We start from the raw sequence: 14,992 nt of genomic DNA on the forward strand, positions 1-14,992 counted from the left end.
TCTGGGCTCCAGTGAACAAGGCAGACATAGCAGAGCTGGAGAGGGTCCAGAGGAGGGCAACTAAAGTAATAACTGGAATGGGGCAACTACAGTACCCTGAAAGATTATCAAAATTAGGGTTATTCACGTTAGAAAAAAGACGACTGAGGGGAGATCTAATTAATATGTATAAATATATCAGGGGTCAGTACAGAGATCTATCCCATCATCTATTTATCCCCAGGACTGTGACTGTGACGAGGGGACATCCTCTGCGTCTGGAGGAAAGAAGGTTTGTACACAAACATAGAAAAGGATTCTTTACGGTAAGAGCAGTGAGACTATGGAACTCTCTGCCTGAGGAGGTGGTGATGGTGAGTACAATAAAGGAATTTATGAGGGGCCTGGATGTATTTCTGGAGTGTAATAATATTACAGGATATAGCTACTAGAGAGGGGTCGTTGATCCAGGGAGTTATTCTGATTGCCTGATTGGAGTCGGGAAGGAATTTTTTATTCCCCTAAAGTGAGGAAAATTGGCTTCTACCTCACAGGGTTTTTTTGCCTTCCTCTGGATCAACTTGCAGGATAACAGGCCGAACTGGATGGACAAATGTCTTTTTTCGGCCTTATGTACTATGTTACTATGTTAGGACAGTATTTGTCACAGAAACCCACAGAATATGGACACTATATTAGGCCCAGATTATTGAAATTTGCGCTAAAGAAACAGTTTTCGGATGGAGTACTGTATATGTCACGAATGTGTATTAAACACACACTATAGACAATAAGTGTGATTATTTGAATTTACGCAAAAAGACACAGTCTGCGGATGATGTACAGTATATGTCAATAGGTATTAAAGAAAAACATCTTGCTGCTGACAAACACACACACAGTAGTCCTTAAAAGGACTTTGGGGTCTTTGAAAAGCTTTTGGTAGTAAAAACAGCAAATTTCTCTCCCTGCACTATCTGTCCCTTCCTCAGCACGGATGTCCCTGAGACTGATCAATTTGGCGCAGGTAAAAATATATTGCTGCTCTAAAACACACACACACACACAGTAGTCCTTAAAAGGACTTTTGGGTCTTTGAAAAGCTTTCTTAGAATAATAACTGTGAATTTCGCTCCCTAAACTGCCTTTCTCTTCCTACCCTCTGCTCTCCCTGACTATGACTGATCCGAGCATGTGTCATCGGGTGCTATATAGCACCCGATGATGCGTTCCGGCCAGCCAATCACTGTAATGCCAGCAGCCAACATGGCTACTGGCATTACAGTGATGGCAGTACTTAACTGCACGTTTATTGGCTGCTTAGCAGTCGCGAAACGTGCGGGAGGGAGACTCGAGCATAGCGCTCGAGCACATGCGGAACTCGGACGAGTACGGCCATGTGCCGAGCATAGCGATGCTCAAGCCAAACCGGTATTCGGTCGGGCATGCACGCTCATCACTAGCTAAAGATAATCACTTTAAAGCTGATACATTATGTATCTTTGAGGAGGATCTGTGACTGATACCCCTTCTGTTAGGCTACTTTCACACTTGCGGCAGAGAGATCCGGCAAGCAGTTCCGTCGCCGGAACTGCCTGCCGGATCAGGCAAAATGTATGCTAACTGATGGCATTAGTAAGACTGATCAGGATCCTGATCAGTCTTAAAAATGCCTGATCAGTCGAAAAAATGCATTGAAATGCCGGATCCGTCTTTCCGGTGTCATCCGGCAAAAACGGATCCGGCATTTATTTTTTCACCTTTTTTTCAGTCTGCGCATGCGCATACCGGAAGGACGGATCCGGCATTCCGGTATTCTGAATGCCGGATCCGGCACTAATACATTCCTATGGGAAAAAATGCCTGATCCGGCATTCAGGCATGTCTTCAGTTTTTTTAGCCGGAGATAAAACCGTAGCATGCTGCGGTTTTCTCTTTTGCCTGATCAGTCAAAACGACTGAACTGAAGACATCCTGATGCAAACTGAACGGATTACTCTCCATTCAGAATGCATGGGGACATACCTGATCAGTTCTTTTCAGGTATAGAGCCCCTGTGACGGAACTCTATGCCGGAAAAGAACAACGCAAGTGTGAAAGTAGCCAGTAGAATGAAGGTGTACACAGAAGATAGTGGGCTAAAAGTTCAAAATAAACTGTTACCATCCACAAAAAAGTACTTACAGTATTATTAAATATTCAGAACATGATTTGATATATCATATTGTATAGTTAGTGCAATTAAAACATAGAGTTTGTCTTGCACTCTTCATGGGTTTGATTGTCATAGATTACTACAAGTAAATACACGTCAGATATATTTTAATTACAATAGACAGATTAATGACAACTGTTGCGTAAACAATCTGGATACTCAAGAGTAATCTTGTATGTCCTATATACAGGTGTCTCCTTTTAAGTATTAAGTTCAACTGGCTGTTACAATCCAACATAAAATGATAATGTACCCTAATGATCGTGAGAACATTGCAGTGATTAGATATAGGGAAATAGATTGCTGAGTTTAAACAGTGCAAGCAAAGCAATATTTCCCAAAGGTGTGATCAGTTAAGCAGATTGATAGGTGGTTGCCAGCTTTGCCAAACCCACTATTGCATTAAACTGGTCTCTTGACACCCATGCAACCAAGCCCAAGTTTCAAACAGATAAAAAGGGACACTGTTGTCTCTCAGTGCAAAGGGGCCCACACTCCTTCACCTTATCTCTACTTTTCGTTCCCTTTCAATTTCATTTTTCAGAATCCATTATGGCTTATTTGCAAAAGCAAAGCAAAAGTGGTGGTGGAAGCAGGGGATTTAGTACCTGCTCAGTAGGTGGCGGAAGAACAGGAAGCTCCCGAGTTTCTGGTTTTGGATCAAGAAGTTTATATAATCTTGGTGGACAAAGGAAAACTTCAATTGGTGCTACCAGCTATCACGCTGGGGGAAGCCATGGTAGTGGTGCAGGAGGATTTGGTAGTGGTGCAGGATATGGTTTTGGTGGAGGAGGATCTGGTGGTGCAGGAGGATTTGGTGGTGCAGGAGGATTCGGTGGGGGAGCAGGATATGGTGGTGCAGGAGGATTAGGTGGGGGAGCAGGATATGGTGGTGCAGGAGGATTCGGTGGGGGAGCAGGATATGGTGGGGGAGTAGGAGGATTTGGTGGCCATGGAGGTGACCATGGTTTTCCTGTTTGCCCACCTGGTGGAATCCAGGAAGTCACAATCAACAAAATCCTTTTGCAGCCAATGAATGTGGAAATAGATCCAGAGATTCAAAAAGTAAAAACTCAAGAAAGAGAACAGATTAAAGCCCTCAACAACAAATTTGCAACTTTCATTGACAAGGTAAGACTCCTATGGAGAAAAACTAAATCAATTGAACATTTGTAAATTGTATAACTTTTTTAAGTAAATGTGTTTATTTATTATAGTCAGCGCATTGAAATTAATTTGGACAAAGCTGTTTCTCAGTTTATAAACATGACTTCCATTTCATTTATAGGTTAGATTCTTGGAACAGCAGAACAAAGTACTAGAGACAAAATGGAAACTCTTGCAAGAACAAGGATCAAAGGGTGGTACCAAAAGAAACAGCTTAGAGCCAATTTTTGAAGCTTATATTAGCAATCTGCAGAAACATCTTTACAGCATAACAAGCCAGAAAGCCAATCTAGACAATGAACTGAAGCGCATGCAAGAAATGGTAGAAGAATTCAAGAAAAAGTATGATGGCATTATAGTTTAGAATATTGATCTGATTACTAAATTAATTAACCTTTCTTTGACTTCTTGGCAAGAGAACAATTTCTAAACTAAGATCTTTTTTTTTGTATATTATACACTAAGCTTTTCCACAACTCAAGTACAAATCATTTATAATAAGGATCAGCCATTTTACATTGTATTTGTACTTTTTGTAGATATGAAGATGAAATGAATAGGCGCACTCAGGCAGAAAATGAGTTTGTGGTGCTTAAGAAGGTGAGTTGTGTTCAAGTGAACTAAGGCTAATTCGACATTATTTTTAAGTAAGCGAAGTTATGGAGCCTCAAAATAAATGAATTGTTGGAATGCATTGACTATTTCTATTTTACAGGATGTCGATGCAGCATATATGATCAAGGTGGATTTGGAAAGCAAGGTAGATGGCCTGACAGAAGATCTTCACTTCTTGAGAACTCTATATGATGCTGTAAGTCTTCTGGTTTATTAACCATTTTTCATTGTACATGGAGTTAAATAAAGGAACAATACCGGTGATTAATTCTGGCTAAAATATATCATCATTTTATGTCATTTTAACAGCATTATTTAATATACCTTAAATTAAAATTAAATTAATAGAAACATTATTATCGTAGCTTTGAACCTTAGCTTATGTGTGATGCTTTGTGTGATTTACAGGAGCTCTCACAAACACAAGGAGGAAGTGAGGATACCTCTGTTATTCTGTCCATGGATAATAACCGAAACTTCGACTTGAATAGCATCATTGCGGCAATTAAGGAGCAATATGAACAGATTGCACAGAGAAGCAGAGCTGAAGCAGAAGCATTATATGACAATAAGGTTAGTGTCAGCCACCTGCTAATGCATGCTAATCTAAACCCTATCAACGCTTATAATTAGACCCCACCCTGTACTCCTAATAGATATATTGCCAATGCAAGTCGAAACTTAGACAGTGTGTTATGAAATACTTTATGGAATACGTATAATTTGTTACATTAAAGGGGTTGGCCACCCTAAGTATCAAAAATCCAAAGTGCCCCAGACAATAGCCAAAACCATGAAGTATTTATATCCTGTGACATGCACTGGCTATATGTCATTTTTCTAACCTGTTCACCATGACATGCCTCCCTGGAGGAGCTCCTCAGACCGGCTGTGTGGGAGGAGCAGCGGCAAAGTGAAAGTAAATATCCCAGCATGCACTGCAGCAAGCATGTTCAGAGGAGCGGTCACATGACATCCCCGCCCACCTGTGTTTCCATAGAGACAAGAGCCCCTCTGACCACTGTACAGACATAGCAATAGGAAGTAGGCCCCAGTCCCAGCAGCACACAGGAATATGATGCTAATGTATCACACATATGTTACTGGGGGGAGGGGGGGCCCTGTTCATAAACCTGCTGTAGGGCCTAGTCATTTCTAGTTGCACCACTGGATTTAAACCATGAACAGAATGAATAGAAGGGGAGATTTATCATTTCCTTTGTTTCTGAAAAGTGGTGTTAAAAAGTTGCAAACTATGTGTTTGCAACTTTTTAACTGTGCCTTTAAAAAAGAAAAAAAAAGGGGCGTGACAATGGCAGGGAGGGGGCGTGACCAGTCGCCCCAACAAATTTACGTTAATTTTCACCAGTTTTCTGACACAAATGAAGCCAGAAGTCCATGGCAGCTCTGAGCTGTCATAGATTTCTGTTTAGGTGCATGGACGGCCATAGAGGGGGCTGTTGAGCGGGGGACAGATCTCTGATGAATACATTTGTAGAAATCGATCTGCTCACATGGAGAGGAGCCTCCTGTCTATCATCACACGACTAAGGCTACTTTCACACTAGCGTTAGCAGGGTCCGGCAGGCTGTTCCCCTGCTGGATCTGTGCTAACGCTAGCCCACTAGTGCCGCCGGAAGTCCGCTCCGGCCCCATTCACATTCACTGATGCCCAGCACGCTGCGTTTTTACTCCGGCCGCCTCCCGGCAAGTTTGTCGTGCTGTGGCCACATCTCCGACCTTAACCACTTCAGCCCCCAGTGCTTAAACACCCTGAAAGACCAGGCCACTTTTTACACTTCTGACCTACACTACTTTCACCGTTTATTGCTCGGTCATGCAACTTACCACCCAAATGAATTTTACCTCCTTTTCTTCTCACTAATAGAGCTTTCATTTGGTGGTATTTAATTGCTGCTGACATTTTTACTTTTTTTGTTATTAATTGAAATTTAACGATTTTTTTGCAAAAAAATGTCATTTTTCACTTTCAGTTGTAAAATTTTGCAAAAAAAAACGAGATCCATATATAAATTTTGCTCTAAATTTATTGATCTACATGTCTTTGATAAAAAAAAAATGTTTGGGTAAAAAAAAAATGCTTTGGGTAAAAGTTATAGCGTTTACAAACTATGGTACAAAAATGTGAATTTCCGCTTTTTGAAGCAGCTCTGACTTTCTGAGCACCTGTCATGTTTCCTGAGGTTCTACAATGGCCAGACAGTACAAACACCCCACAAATGACCCCATTTCGGAAAGTACACACCCTAAGGTATTCGCTGATGGGCATAGTGAGTTCATAGAACTTTTTATTTTTTGTCACAAGTTAGCGGAAAATGATGATTTTTTTTTTTTCTTACAAAGTCTCATATTTCACTAACTTGTGACAAAAAATAAAAACTTCTATGAACTCACTATGCCCATCACGAAATACCTTGGGGTCTCTTCTTTCCAAAATGGGGTCACTTGTGGGGTAGTTATACTGCCCTGGCATTCTAGGGGCCCAAATGTGTGGTAAGGAGTTTAAAATCAAATTCTGTAAAAAATGACCTGTGAAATCCGAAAGGTGCTCTTTGGAATATGGGCCCCTTTGCCCACCTAGGCTGCAAAAAAGTGTCACACATCTGGTATCTCTGTATTCAGGAGAAGTTGAGGAATGTGTTTTGGGGTGTCATTTTACATATACCCATGCTGGGTGAGATAAATATCTTGGTCAAATGCCAACTTTGTATAAAAAAATGGGAAAAGTTGTCTTTTGCCAAGATATTTCTCTCACCCAGCATGGGTATATGTAAAATGACACCCCAAAACACATTCCCCAACTTCTCCTGAGTACGGAGATACCAGATGTGTGACACTTTTTTGCAGCCTAGGTGGGCAAAGGGGCCCATATTCCAAAGAGCACCTTTCGGATTTCACAGGTCATTTTTTACAGAATTTGATTTCAAACTCCTTACCACACATTTGGGCCCCTAGAATGCCAGGGCAGTATAACTACCCCACAAGTGACCCCATTTTGGAAAGAAGAGACCCCAAGGTATTCGCTGATGGGCATAGTGAGTTCATGGAAGTTTTTATTTTTTGTCACAAGTTAGTGGAATATGAGACTTTGTATGAAAAAAACAAAAAAAAAAAAATCAGCATTTTCCACTAACTTGTGACAAAAAATAAAAAATTCTAGGAACTCGCCATGCCACTCACGGAATACCTTGGGGTGTCTTCTTTCCAAAATGGGGTCACTTGTGGGGTAGTTATACTGCCCTGGAATTTTCCAGGGGCCCTAATGTGTGGTAAGTAGGTAAATGACCTGTGAAATCCTAAAGGTGCTCTTTGGAATATGGGCCCCTTTGCCCACCTAGGCTGCAAAAAAGTGTCACACATGTGGTATCGCCGTATTCAGAAGAAGTTGGGGAATGTGTTTTGGGGTATCATTTTACATATACCCTTGCTGGGTGAGAGAAATATCTTGGCAAAAGACAACTTTTCCAATTTTTTTATACAAAGTTGGCATTTGACCAAGATATTTCTCTCACCCAGCATGGGTATATGTAAAATGACACCCCAAAACACATTCCCCAACTTCTCCTGAGTACGGCGATACCAGATGTGTGACACTTTTTTGCAGCCTAGATGCGCAAAGGTGCCCAAAGTCCTTTTAGGAGGGCATTTTTAGACATTTGGATACCAGACTTCTTCTCACGCTTTGGGGCCCCTAGAATGCCAGGGCAGTATAAATACCCCACATGTGACCCCATTTTGGAAAGAAGACACCCCAAGGTATTCAATGAGGGGCATGGCGAGTTCATAGAAATTTTTTTTTTTTGGCACAAGTTAACGGAAATTGATATTTTTTATTTTTTTCTCACAAAGTCTCCCGTTCCGCTAACTTGGGACAAAAATTTCAATCTTTCATGGACTCAATATGCCCCTCACGGAATACCTGGGGGTGTCTTCTTTCCGAAATGGGGTCACATGTGGGGTATTTATACTGCCCTGGCATTCTAGGGGCCCTAAAGCGTGAGAAGAAGTCTGGAATATAAATGTCTAAAAAATTTTACGCATTTGGATTCCGTGAGGGGTATGGTGAGTTCATGTGAGATTTTATTTTTTTACACAAGTTAGTGGAATATGAGACTTTGTAAGAAAAAAAAAAAATAGTTCCGCTAACTTGGGCCAAAAAAATGTCTGAATGGAGCCTTACAAAGGGGTGATCAATGACAGGCGGGTGATCAATGACAGGGGGGGTGATCAATGACAGGGGGGGTGATCAATGACAGGGGGGTGATCAATGACAGGGGGGGTGATCAATGACAGGGGGGTGATCAATGACAGGGGGGGGTGATCAATGACAGGGGTGGTGATCAATGACAGGGGGGTGATCAGGGAGTCTATATGGGGTGATCACCACAGTCATTGATCACCCCCCCTGGAAGGCTCCAGGGAGACGCCTGTATGTGTTTTGCAGATCCGATCCATCTATCAGTGGATCCGTAAAAATCATGCGGACATCTGAATGGAGCTTTATAGGGGGTTGATCAATGACAGGGGTGTAATCAATGACAGGGGGGTGATCAGGGAGTCTATATGGGGTGATAACCACAGTCATTGATCATGCCCCTGTAAGGCTTCATTCAGACGTCCGGATGCGTTTTGCGGATCCGATCCATCTATCAGTGCATCCGTAAAAATCATGCGGACATCTGAATGGAGCTTTACAGGGGGGTAATCAATGACAGGGGGGTGATCAGGGAGTCTATATGGGGTGATAACCACAGTCATTGATCATGCCCCTGTAAGGCTTCATTCAGACGTCCGGATGCGTTTTGCGGATCCGATCCATCTATCAGTGTATCCGTAAAAATCATGCGGACGTCTGAATGGAGCTTTACAGGGGGTTGATCAATGACAGGGGGGTAATCAATGACAGGGGGGTGATCAGGGAGTCTATATGGGGTGATCAGGGGTGATCAGGGGCTAATAAGGGGTTAATAAGTGATGGGGGGGGGTGTAGTGTAGTGTAGTGGTGCTTGGTGCTACTTTACTGAGCTACCTGTGTCCTCTGGTGGTCGATCCAAACAAAGGGGACCACCAGAGGACCAGGTAGCAGGTATATTAGACGCTGTTATCAAAACAGCGTCTAATATACCTGTTAGGGGTTAAAAAAAAACACATCTCCAGCCTGCCAGCGAACGATCGCCGCTGGCAGGCTGGAGATCAACTCTCTTACCTTCCGTTCCTGTGAGCGTGCGCGCCTGTGTGCGCGCGTTCACAGGAAATCTCGCTTCTCGCGAGATGACGCATATATGCGTGACTGTGCGCAGGGCTGCCACCTCCGGAACGCGATCCTGCGTTAGGCGGTCCGGAGGTGGTTAAAGTGAATGGGGTCGGAGCGGACTTCTGGCGGCACTTGTGGGCTCTGTATACAGATCACTGTATATAGTGTACAGGGGGTCACGGATCTCTATATGCAGTGGTGGGGGTCACATATCACCATATACAGAGTGCAGGAAGGAGAGGGCACACAATTATAGATGGTGAGACCAGTGACTGCTGTAGATATCACTGACCTCAGCCATACTGACAGCTCTCAAGGGGTTAAAGCTCCTGAACTGTTGGTCTGGCTGTAATATCATGTCTGTAATAGAGGAACCATAAACAGGACAGACCCTGGGATTGCTCACAGTTTGTGGTTCACAGCGCTGCGCTGGCTCTGCTACATCGTCACATGTTGGCAGGATCCTGTCAGTACAGGGGAAACAGAGGGGGCAGAACCTGCAGTCAGATCAGCCATCACAGCTTTCCCTTAGTCTTTCTTCCACCTGCAAACATTTCTTTATTTTAGCTTTCAACAAGTGTCCCTGCTAAGCCCCTGCCAGCCAGGAGTACCAGCCACAGAAGGATAGCACCTCTGATACAAGAAGGATGCTTTAGGACCCAGACAGCAGCACACTCCTTCAGGCATGGACAAGGAAGCTCCTCCATGGCACCTGCAAGGATGGACAGATAGGCAGCTGTGAGAGCAGGACAGGAGGGGGCGTGGTGAGAGCAGGACAGGAGGGGGCGTGGTAAGAGCAGGACAGGAGGGGGCGTGGTGAGAGCAGGACAGGAGGGGGCGTGGTGAGAGCAGGACAGGAGGGGGCGTGGTGAGAGCAGGACAGGAGTGGGCGTGGTGAGAGCAGGACAGGAGGGGGCGTGGTGAGAGCAGGACAGGAGGGGGTGTAATGAGAGCAGGACAGGAGGGGGCGTGGTGAGAGCAGGACAGGAGGGGGCGTGGTGAGAGCAGGACAGGAGGGGGCGTGGTGAGAGCAGGACAGGAGGGGGCGTGGTGAGAGCAGGACAGGAGGGGGCGTGGCTTCCAATAGCAGGAAAACCAGGCAGTTCTACTTAAGAAGATATATTAGTAAGTGTAATATCTCCCTACTTTCTTCATAGCTTTAATAAGTGCTAACAGAGTGGCCAACCCCTTTAATATTCACTTTTATACTTATTGTTAATCATACAGTATAACATTCCAGTAAATTATCCCTTAAGGACCAAGCGATTTTCATTTTTTGCATTTTCTTTTTCCTTTTTTTTAAAGGGGTGGTCACTTTCTAGCTAACTATGACCAATGTTTAGTTTAGATGATAATATGGCAATTGCTAATACAGCCTTTGTTTATATTTGCTGCCGTTCACTATATTTCATAAGCCATGCCTCTTGTTAGGCAAATCTTCTGTGCTGTCCATGAAATGGCTGCTGAAATAGGGTCATTTGACCAGGAAAATAACCTCCATGTGATGTCTCCTGCCTTGAAATACACTGCATCTGCACTAAAGGCCTAACAGTGCAAGTGCAGTGTATTTTAACAGAAGAGACTTCACAGTGGAGGCGATATAACTTGTCACATGACCTTCCATCATCAGCCATTTTATGAACAGGATCTCTCTGTGGACAGCACAGAGGATTTGCCTAACAAGGAGATGTTGCTTATGAAATATAGAAAATGGTGCAGAATTTAACAAAGGCTAAACTAGTAAGTGACATATTATCATATTGCTAATATTAGCCAGAAAGTGGCCAACCGTTTAACATGCAATCATCTGATCATTCTCCCTTAGACTGCAGTGAATTACCATTGCACTCTATGGGATGGTTAACATGTTCCTATGAACATAGCTGTGGTAGGTCTCAGATCCTTCAGAAGGCTCGAGGATACCACAGCAACCAAATTGCTCCCTCTACCTCGGTGCAAGGTAAAATACCCTTACAACTTAATATATTATTTATAAATGTAACACTTAGCATGTGCTATGCTTGCGTCCATATTAAGATGCTGAGATGTTCTCTTTTTAACTCTTTTAGTACAAGCAGTTGCAAGCTGCTGCTGGAAAACACGGTGACAGCCTAAATAGCACAAAGACTGAAATTTCAGAACTCACCCGTATGATCCAGAGGATGAGGTCTGAGATCGAGAGCACGAAGAAGCAGGTAAGCCTAGCTGGTTAGAATAGATGCATTGATAATGACTGAATTTGTCCTTATACAGTATGGAGATTGCTTTGGGAATCAAGAAAATAATTGCAATTATTTTATTAGATTGAATCTCTCAAGGCCGCAGTTGCTAAGGCTGAGCAACGTGGTGAGGCTGCTCTGAAAGATGCCAAACAGAAGTTGGCTGAACTTGAAGCTGCATTACAGAAGGCCAAAGAAGACCTGGCCCGTCAACTGCGTGACTTCCAGGAGCTCTTGAGCGCGAAAATTAATATTGAGGTTGAAATTGCCACTTACAAAAGAATCCTGGAAGGAGAAGAGGAAAGGTCAGTTTTATGAGATACATAAGGGGTCTTTAAAATATTAACATATGTTTAATGTTTGTTCCTTGGTTTCCGTTTGAAGGACAAAGGCCTGGACATACTGCTAAGCTTGCCATCAGTAATATATTTCCCAGATATAGGCTTGTTTCACACTAGTGCTAAACTGTTCTGCTAGGCTGTTTTGGTAGAGCAACAACCTGTCATAATTCATTGCATCCGGCTTAGCCGGAAACTATCGGAGCACCGACTGCACCCGTTGGCGATCGAGCCTGTTTCCAGAATTACTGCTGAGATTTACCCGGCTAAATACTGTCCATCCGAATCCTGGCACTAATTCCAGAAACAGGCCGGATGCCTGCTGGGTCTCATTACAGTCAATGGGCTCTGGCGGGGAAAGGTAGTATATGGCTGGATACGATAAACTCCAGCAGGCTGGTTCTCTACTGGAACAGCCTGCTGGAAAAGTATAAAGTGTGAAACAGTGCTAGTGTGACACTAGCCATATTCACCGGATCCATATAAGGCTCCCTTTACACAAGCAGATGGACTTTAACACACACCGACAGATCATATGGGAAATTGATCGGTCAATTATTGGGACAGATTGGAATGAACGATCGTTCCAATGATTGTTTGTTCAAACCCCTCCTCTCAAAGAGTTACTGTTGCTGACAAATGATTCTTTTTATCCCCATGTGAAGATGCCATCAACAACAAATAAGTGTTTCCTATTTTGTCAGTTGATTACTGACCATCGCTGGAAGTTGACCCATGTAAAAGAACCTTAAAGGGAACCTGTCATGTGGATATTTCATTATAATCTAACTAATTATATACAATCATTAACTACTAAAAAGTACCTTAGATGTATTCACTTACTGGTGTGACAGATGGTTACCCCTTAATATACACACAAAGATTCCGCATGCTAATGAGCTGATTTGAGTCCGGCGTGATGTCATTGAGTCCAGCATATATTTTATTCAGAGCTATAGCCACTCCCCTGCCCACCTGCTGCTGGTTCCTATGGAAACAAACTGTCACTCAGCAGCAGGTGGGCGGGGAGAGTCAGGAGCTCATGAATATTCATGACTCATCATTATCAGCTGGAGCTTTTCAATACAAGATGTTGGCAGATTGACTGGGTCAATTAAAGAAAGTGACCCAACATTGTGCTAAGAGAATCAGTCACTTATTTATGTTGCCCTTAGTTAGGACACCATAAACCTGGTGACAGGTTCCCTTTAAGGGTTGTTACCAACCTGATAGAATCTCAACTAGTCTAATGTTACTACACATATTCTTGTATTTTCAGAATGTCTGGAGAAGTTGTCAGCAATGTCACCATCTGTAAGTATAGCTCACCAATGTTATTAAGGTAATATAATAATTATGCTAAAGTAATTTATGAAACATAACTGAAGTTTATTCTTTCTAAATCTAGCCGTTGTTGGCGGTTCTTCAAGTCACTCTGGTGGAGTAGGAGGAGGATTTGGTGTTGGTGGAGGAAGTGGATATGGCACTGGAGGAGGCAGCTCTGGCGGTGGAATATCATATGGAGGAGGCATGTCTGGCAGTGGAGGGTCATATGGAGGAGGCAGCTCTGGCGGTCGAATATCATATGGAGGAGGCATGTCTGGCAGTGGAGGGTCATATGGAGGAGGCAGCTCTGGCGGTGGGATATCATATGGAGGAACCAGCAGTGGTCAACATGGTGCCTCTCAAGGAGGCAGCAGTTACAGCCATTCTGGAGGCAGAAGCTCAGTGGCGGTTTCAAAAACATCAACATCCTCAGTGAAGAAAACCTATTAGCATGTTCCAATGCCCTAGCACTAGTCACCACCCTTCATCTCCAAACTGCACTATACTTTTGTCAGTCTGCTCAAATACATGAAGCTTCACTAGTATGTTCAGTTGTATCATCCTGGCTCATATCGTGTTTTCTAAGGGATACAATTGACTATAATGTAGACATTCCATACTTCCTTTAACTATCTTAGTTATATCCATCAGTCAAATTGTTGAATATATTATCAGGAATTTGGGAAGTTAACACCACTGTATTTGTCAAAACAAAAGATCATGACCACATCATTTAGAGGGTGACGTGTCCCTTATATTCCCTTTGTATGAATGTAATTGCACTCATGTGTATCCCTGTAACATACCTAGGTGAGTTTGCTTGAAACTTCTGAGCTAGGTAATGGATGGTGCCAGTCTTGTATGTTCCTGCTTTCTTTGTTTCTGAGAGTTACGTAAGTCAGGGATCCGGGTGTTCGATGTATATAAATACTGTTTACTGGATCTTTCAGCTCCAGGCTCGCATGTCTTGTCTTTTCTTTATATCTTCAATAAACTGCATGTGAATCTTACATGAACTGTAGTTTGTGTACTTTTATGCCGCAATACATTTTTTTAGATATCACAAACTGCTGTTGAATGGTACAATGCAAAATGATTGCAGATGCAGGACCACAATGTGTTTACCCTGCTTTCATTGAAAAACAAATACACATGAGCTGCCATAAACATAACACAAAAATCGATTAGCTGAAAAAAAAAATGAAAAAAATAATTCTTATTCTATAAATTATCTTAAGCTAGTTTCACACCTGCATTTGGCTGTTCCGGCAGTGAACGATTGCAGTAGTTTTTGCCTGGCTGATTGCTGGCATATTTGTCAGGCGGCAGTATCCAGTAATGTCAGATCCGGAGAACTCCAGTAGGCCGTTGTGTGTCAGAACAGCCTGTCAGAGAGACAGCCGCAAGTGTGAAACTAGCCTTACATAGGTTAAAAGAAAAAACACAAGTCCATCAACTTCAACTTTTTTCACTGAACTATCCACCTTCATCATTAATTACGTACTGAATGCTGAAACGCTTAATGCCATTTGCTACTGGGTAAAGCTTCTGGCCCTATGTAAATGCTGACATGGTATTGGCCATTACTTCCGCTCGGTTTAGGGTATTCTATAGTCTGACTACTCTGTACAGAATCCTTTCCTATATTGATTTCTAAATTATCTTTCCTCCACATGTAAGGAACGTCTCCTGGTTCCTTTGTAAACTCCTTGGAATGAATAAATCCTGCGCCAGTTCCTTGTATTGACCACACATATATTTGTACATGTAAAGAAGGCCACCTCAAAGGTGTCTTTATTCCAAGCTGAACAAGCCCAATTTTAACCCCTTAAGGACCGGGCTCATTTTCACCTTAAGG

General features: G+C 42.9%; 1 protein-coding gene across 4 annotated transcripts; it reads left to right on the forward strand.

Moving 5' to 3' along the window:
* Positions 1 to 2,657: 2,657 nt before the first annotated feature.
* Positions 2,658 to 14,144, forward strand: LOC120996187 (keratin, type II cytoskeletal 4-like). Of its 4 annotated transcripts, none has more exons than XM_040425949.1 (10): positions 2,658 to 2,957; positions 3,012 to 3,325; positions 3,483 to 3,703; positions 3,901 to 3,961; positions 4,077 to 4,172; positions 4,385 to 4,549; positions 11,321 to 11,446; positions 11,555 to 11,775; positions 13,088 to 13,122; positions 13,217 to 13,584. In XM_040425949.1, the coding sequence occupies exons 1-10, from the start codon at positions 2,747 to 2,749 to the stop codon at positions 13,582 to 13,584; spliced, it is 1,818 nt and encodes a 605-aa protein (XP_040281883.1). In that variant the 5' UTR covers positions 2,658 to 2,746. The 4 variants fall into 4 exon arrangements, with proteins under 4 accessions (XP_040281883.1, XP_040281882.1, XP_040281884.1 ...); XM_040425948.1 differs by having other exon boundaries at positions 2,659 to 3,029; positions 3,066 to 3,325; XM_040425950.1 differs by having other exon boundaries at positions 2,659 to 2,957; positions 3,048 to 3,325.
* Positions 14,145 to 14,992: the final 848 nt, after the last annotated feature.

The sequence above is a fragment of the Bufo bufo genome, chromosome 3, assembly GCF_905171765.1.
Source record: "Bufo bufo chromosome 3, aBufBuf1.1, whole genome shotgun sequence".
NCBI classification, from domain to species: domain Eukaryota; kingdom Metazoa; phylum Chordata; class Amphibia; order Anura; family Bufonidae; genus Bufo; species Bufo bufo.

Bases quoted from the DNA above. Each gene is read 5' to 3' on its own strand.
- LOC120996187 (XM_040425947.1), top strand. From the start codon at position 2,747: ATGGCTTATTTGCAAAAGCAAAGCAAAAGTGGTGGTGGAAGCAGGGGA. The intron at 4,550-11,320 runs GTTAGTGTCAGC...TAACTCTTTTAG, and splicing joins AAGCATTATATGACAATAAG to TACAAGCAGTTGCAAGCTGC. The intron at 11,447-11,554 runs GTAAGCCTAGCT...TTATTTTATTAG, and splicing joins TCGAGAGCACGAAGAAGCAG to ATTGAATCTCTCAAGGCCGC.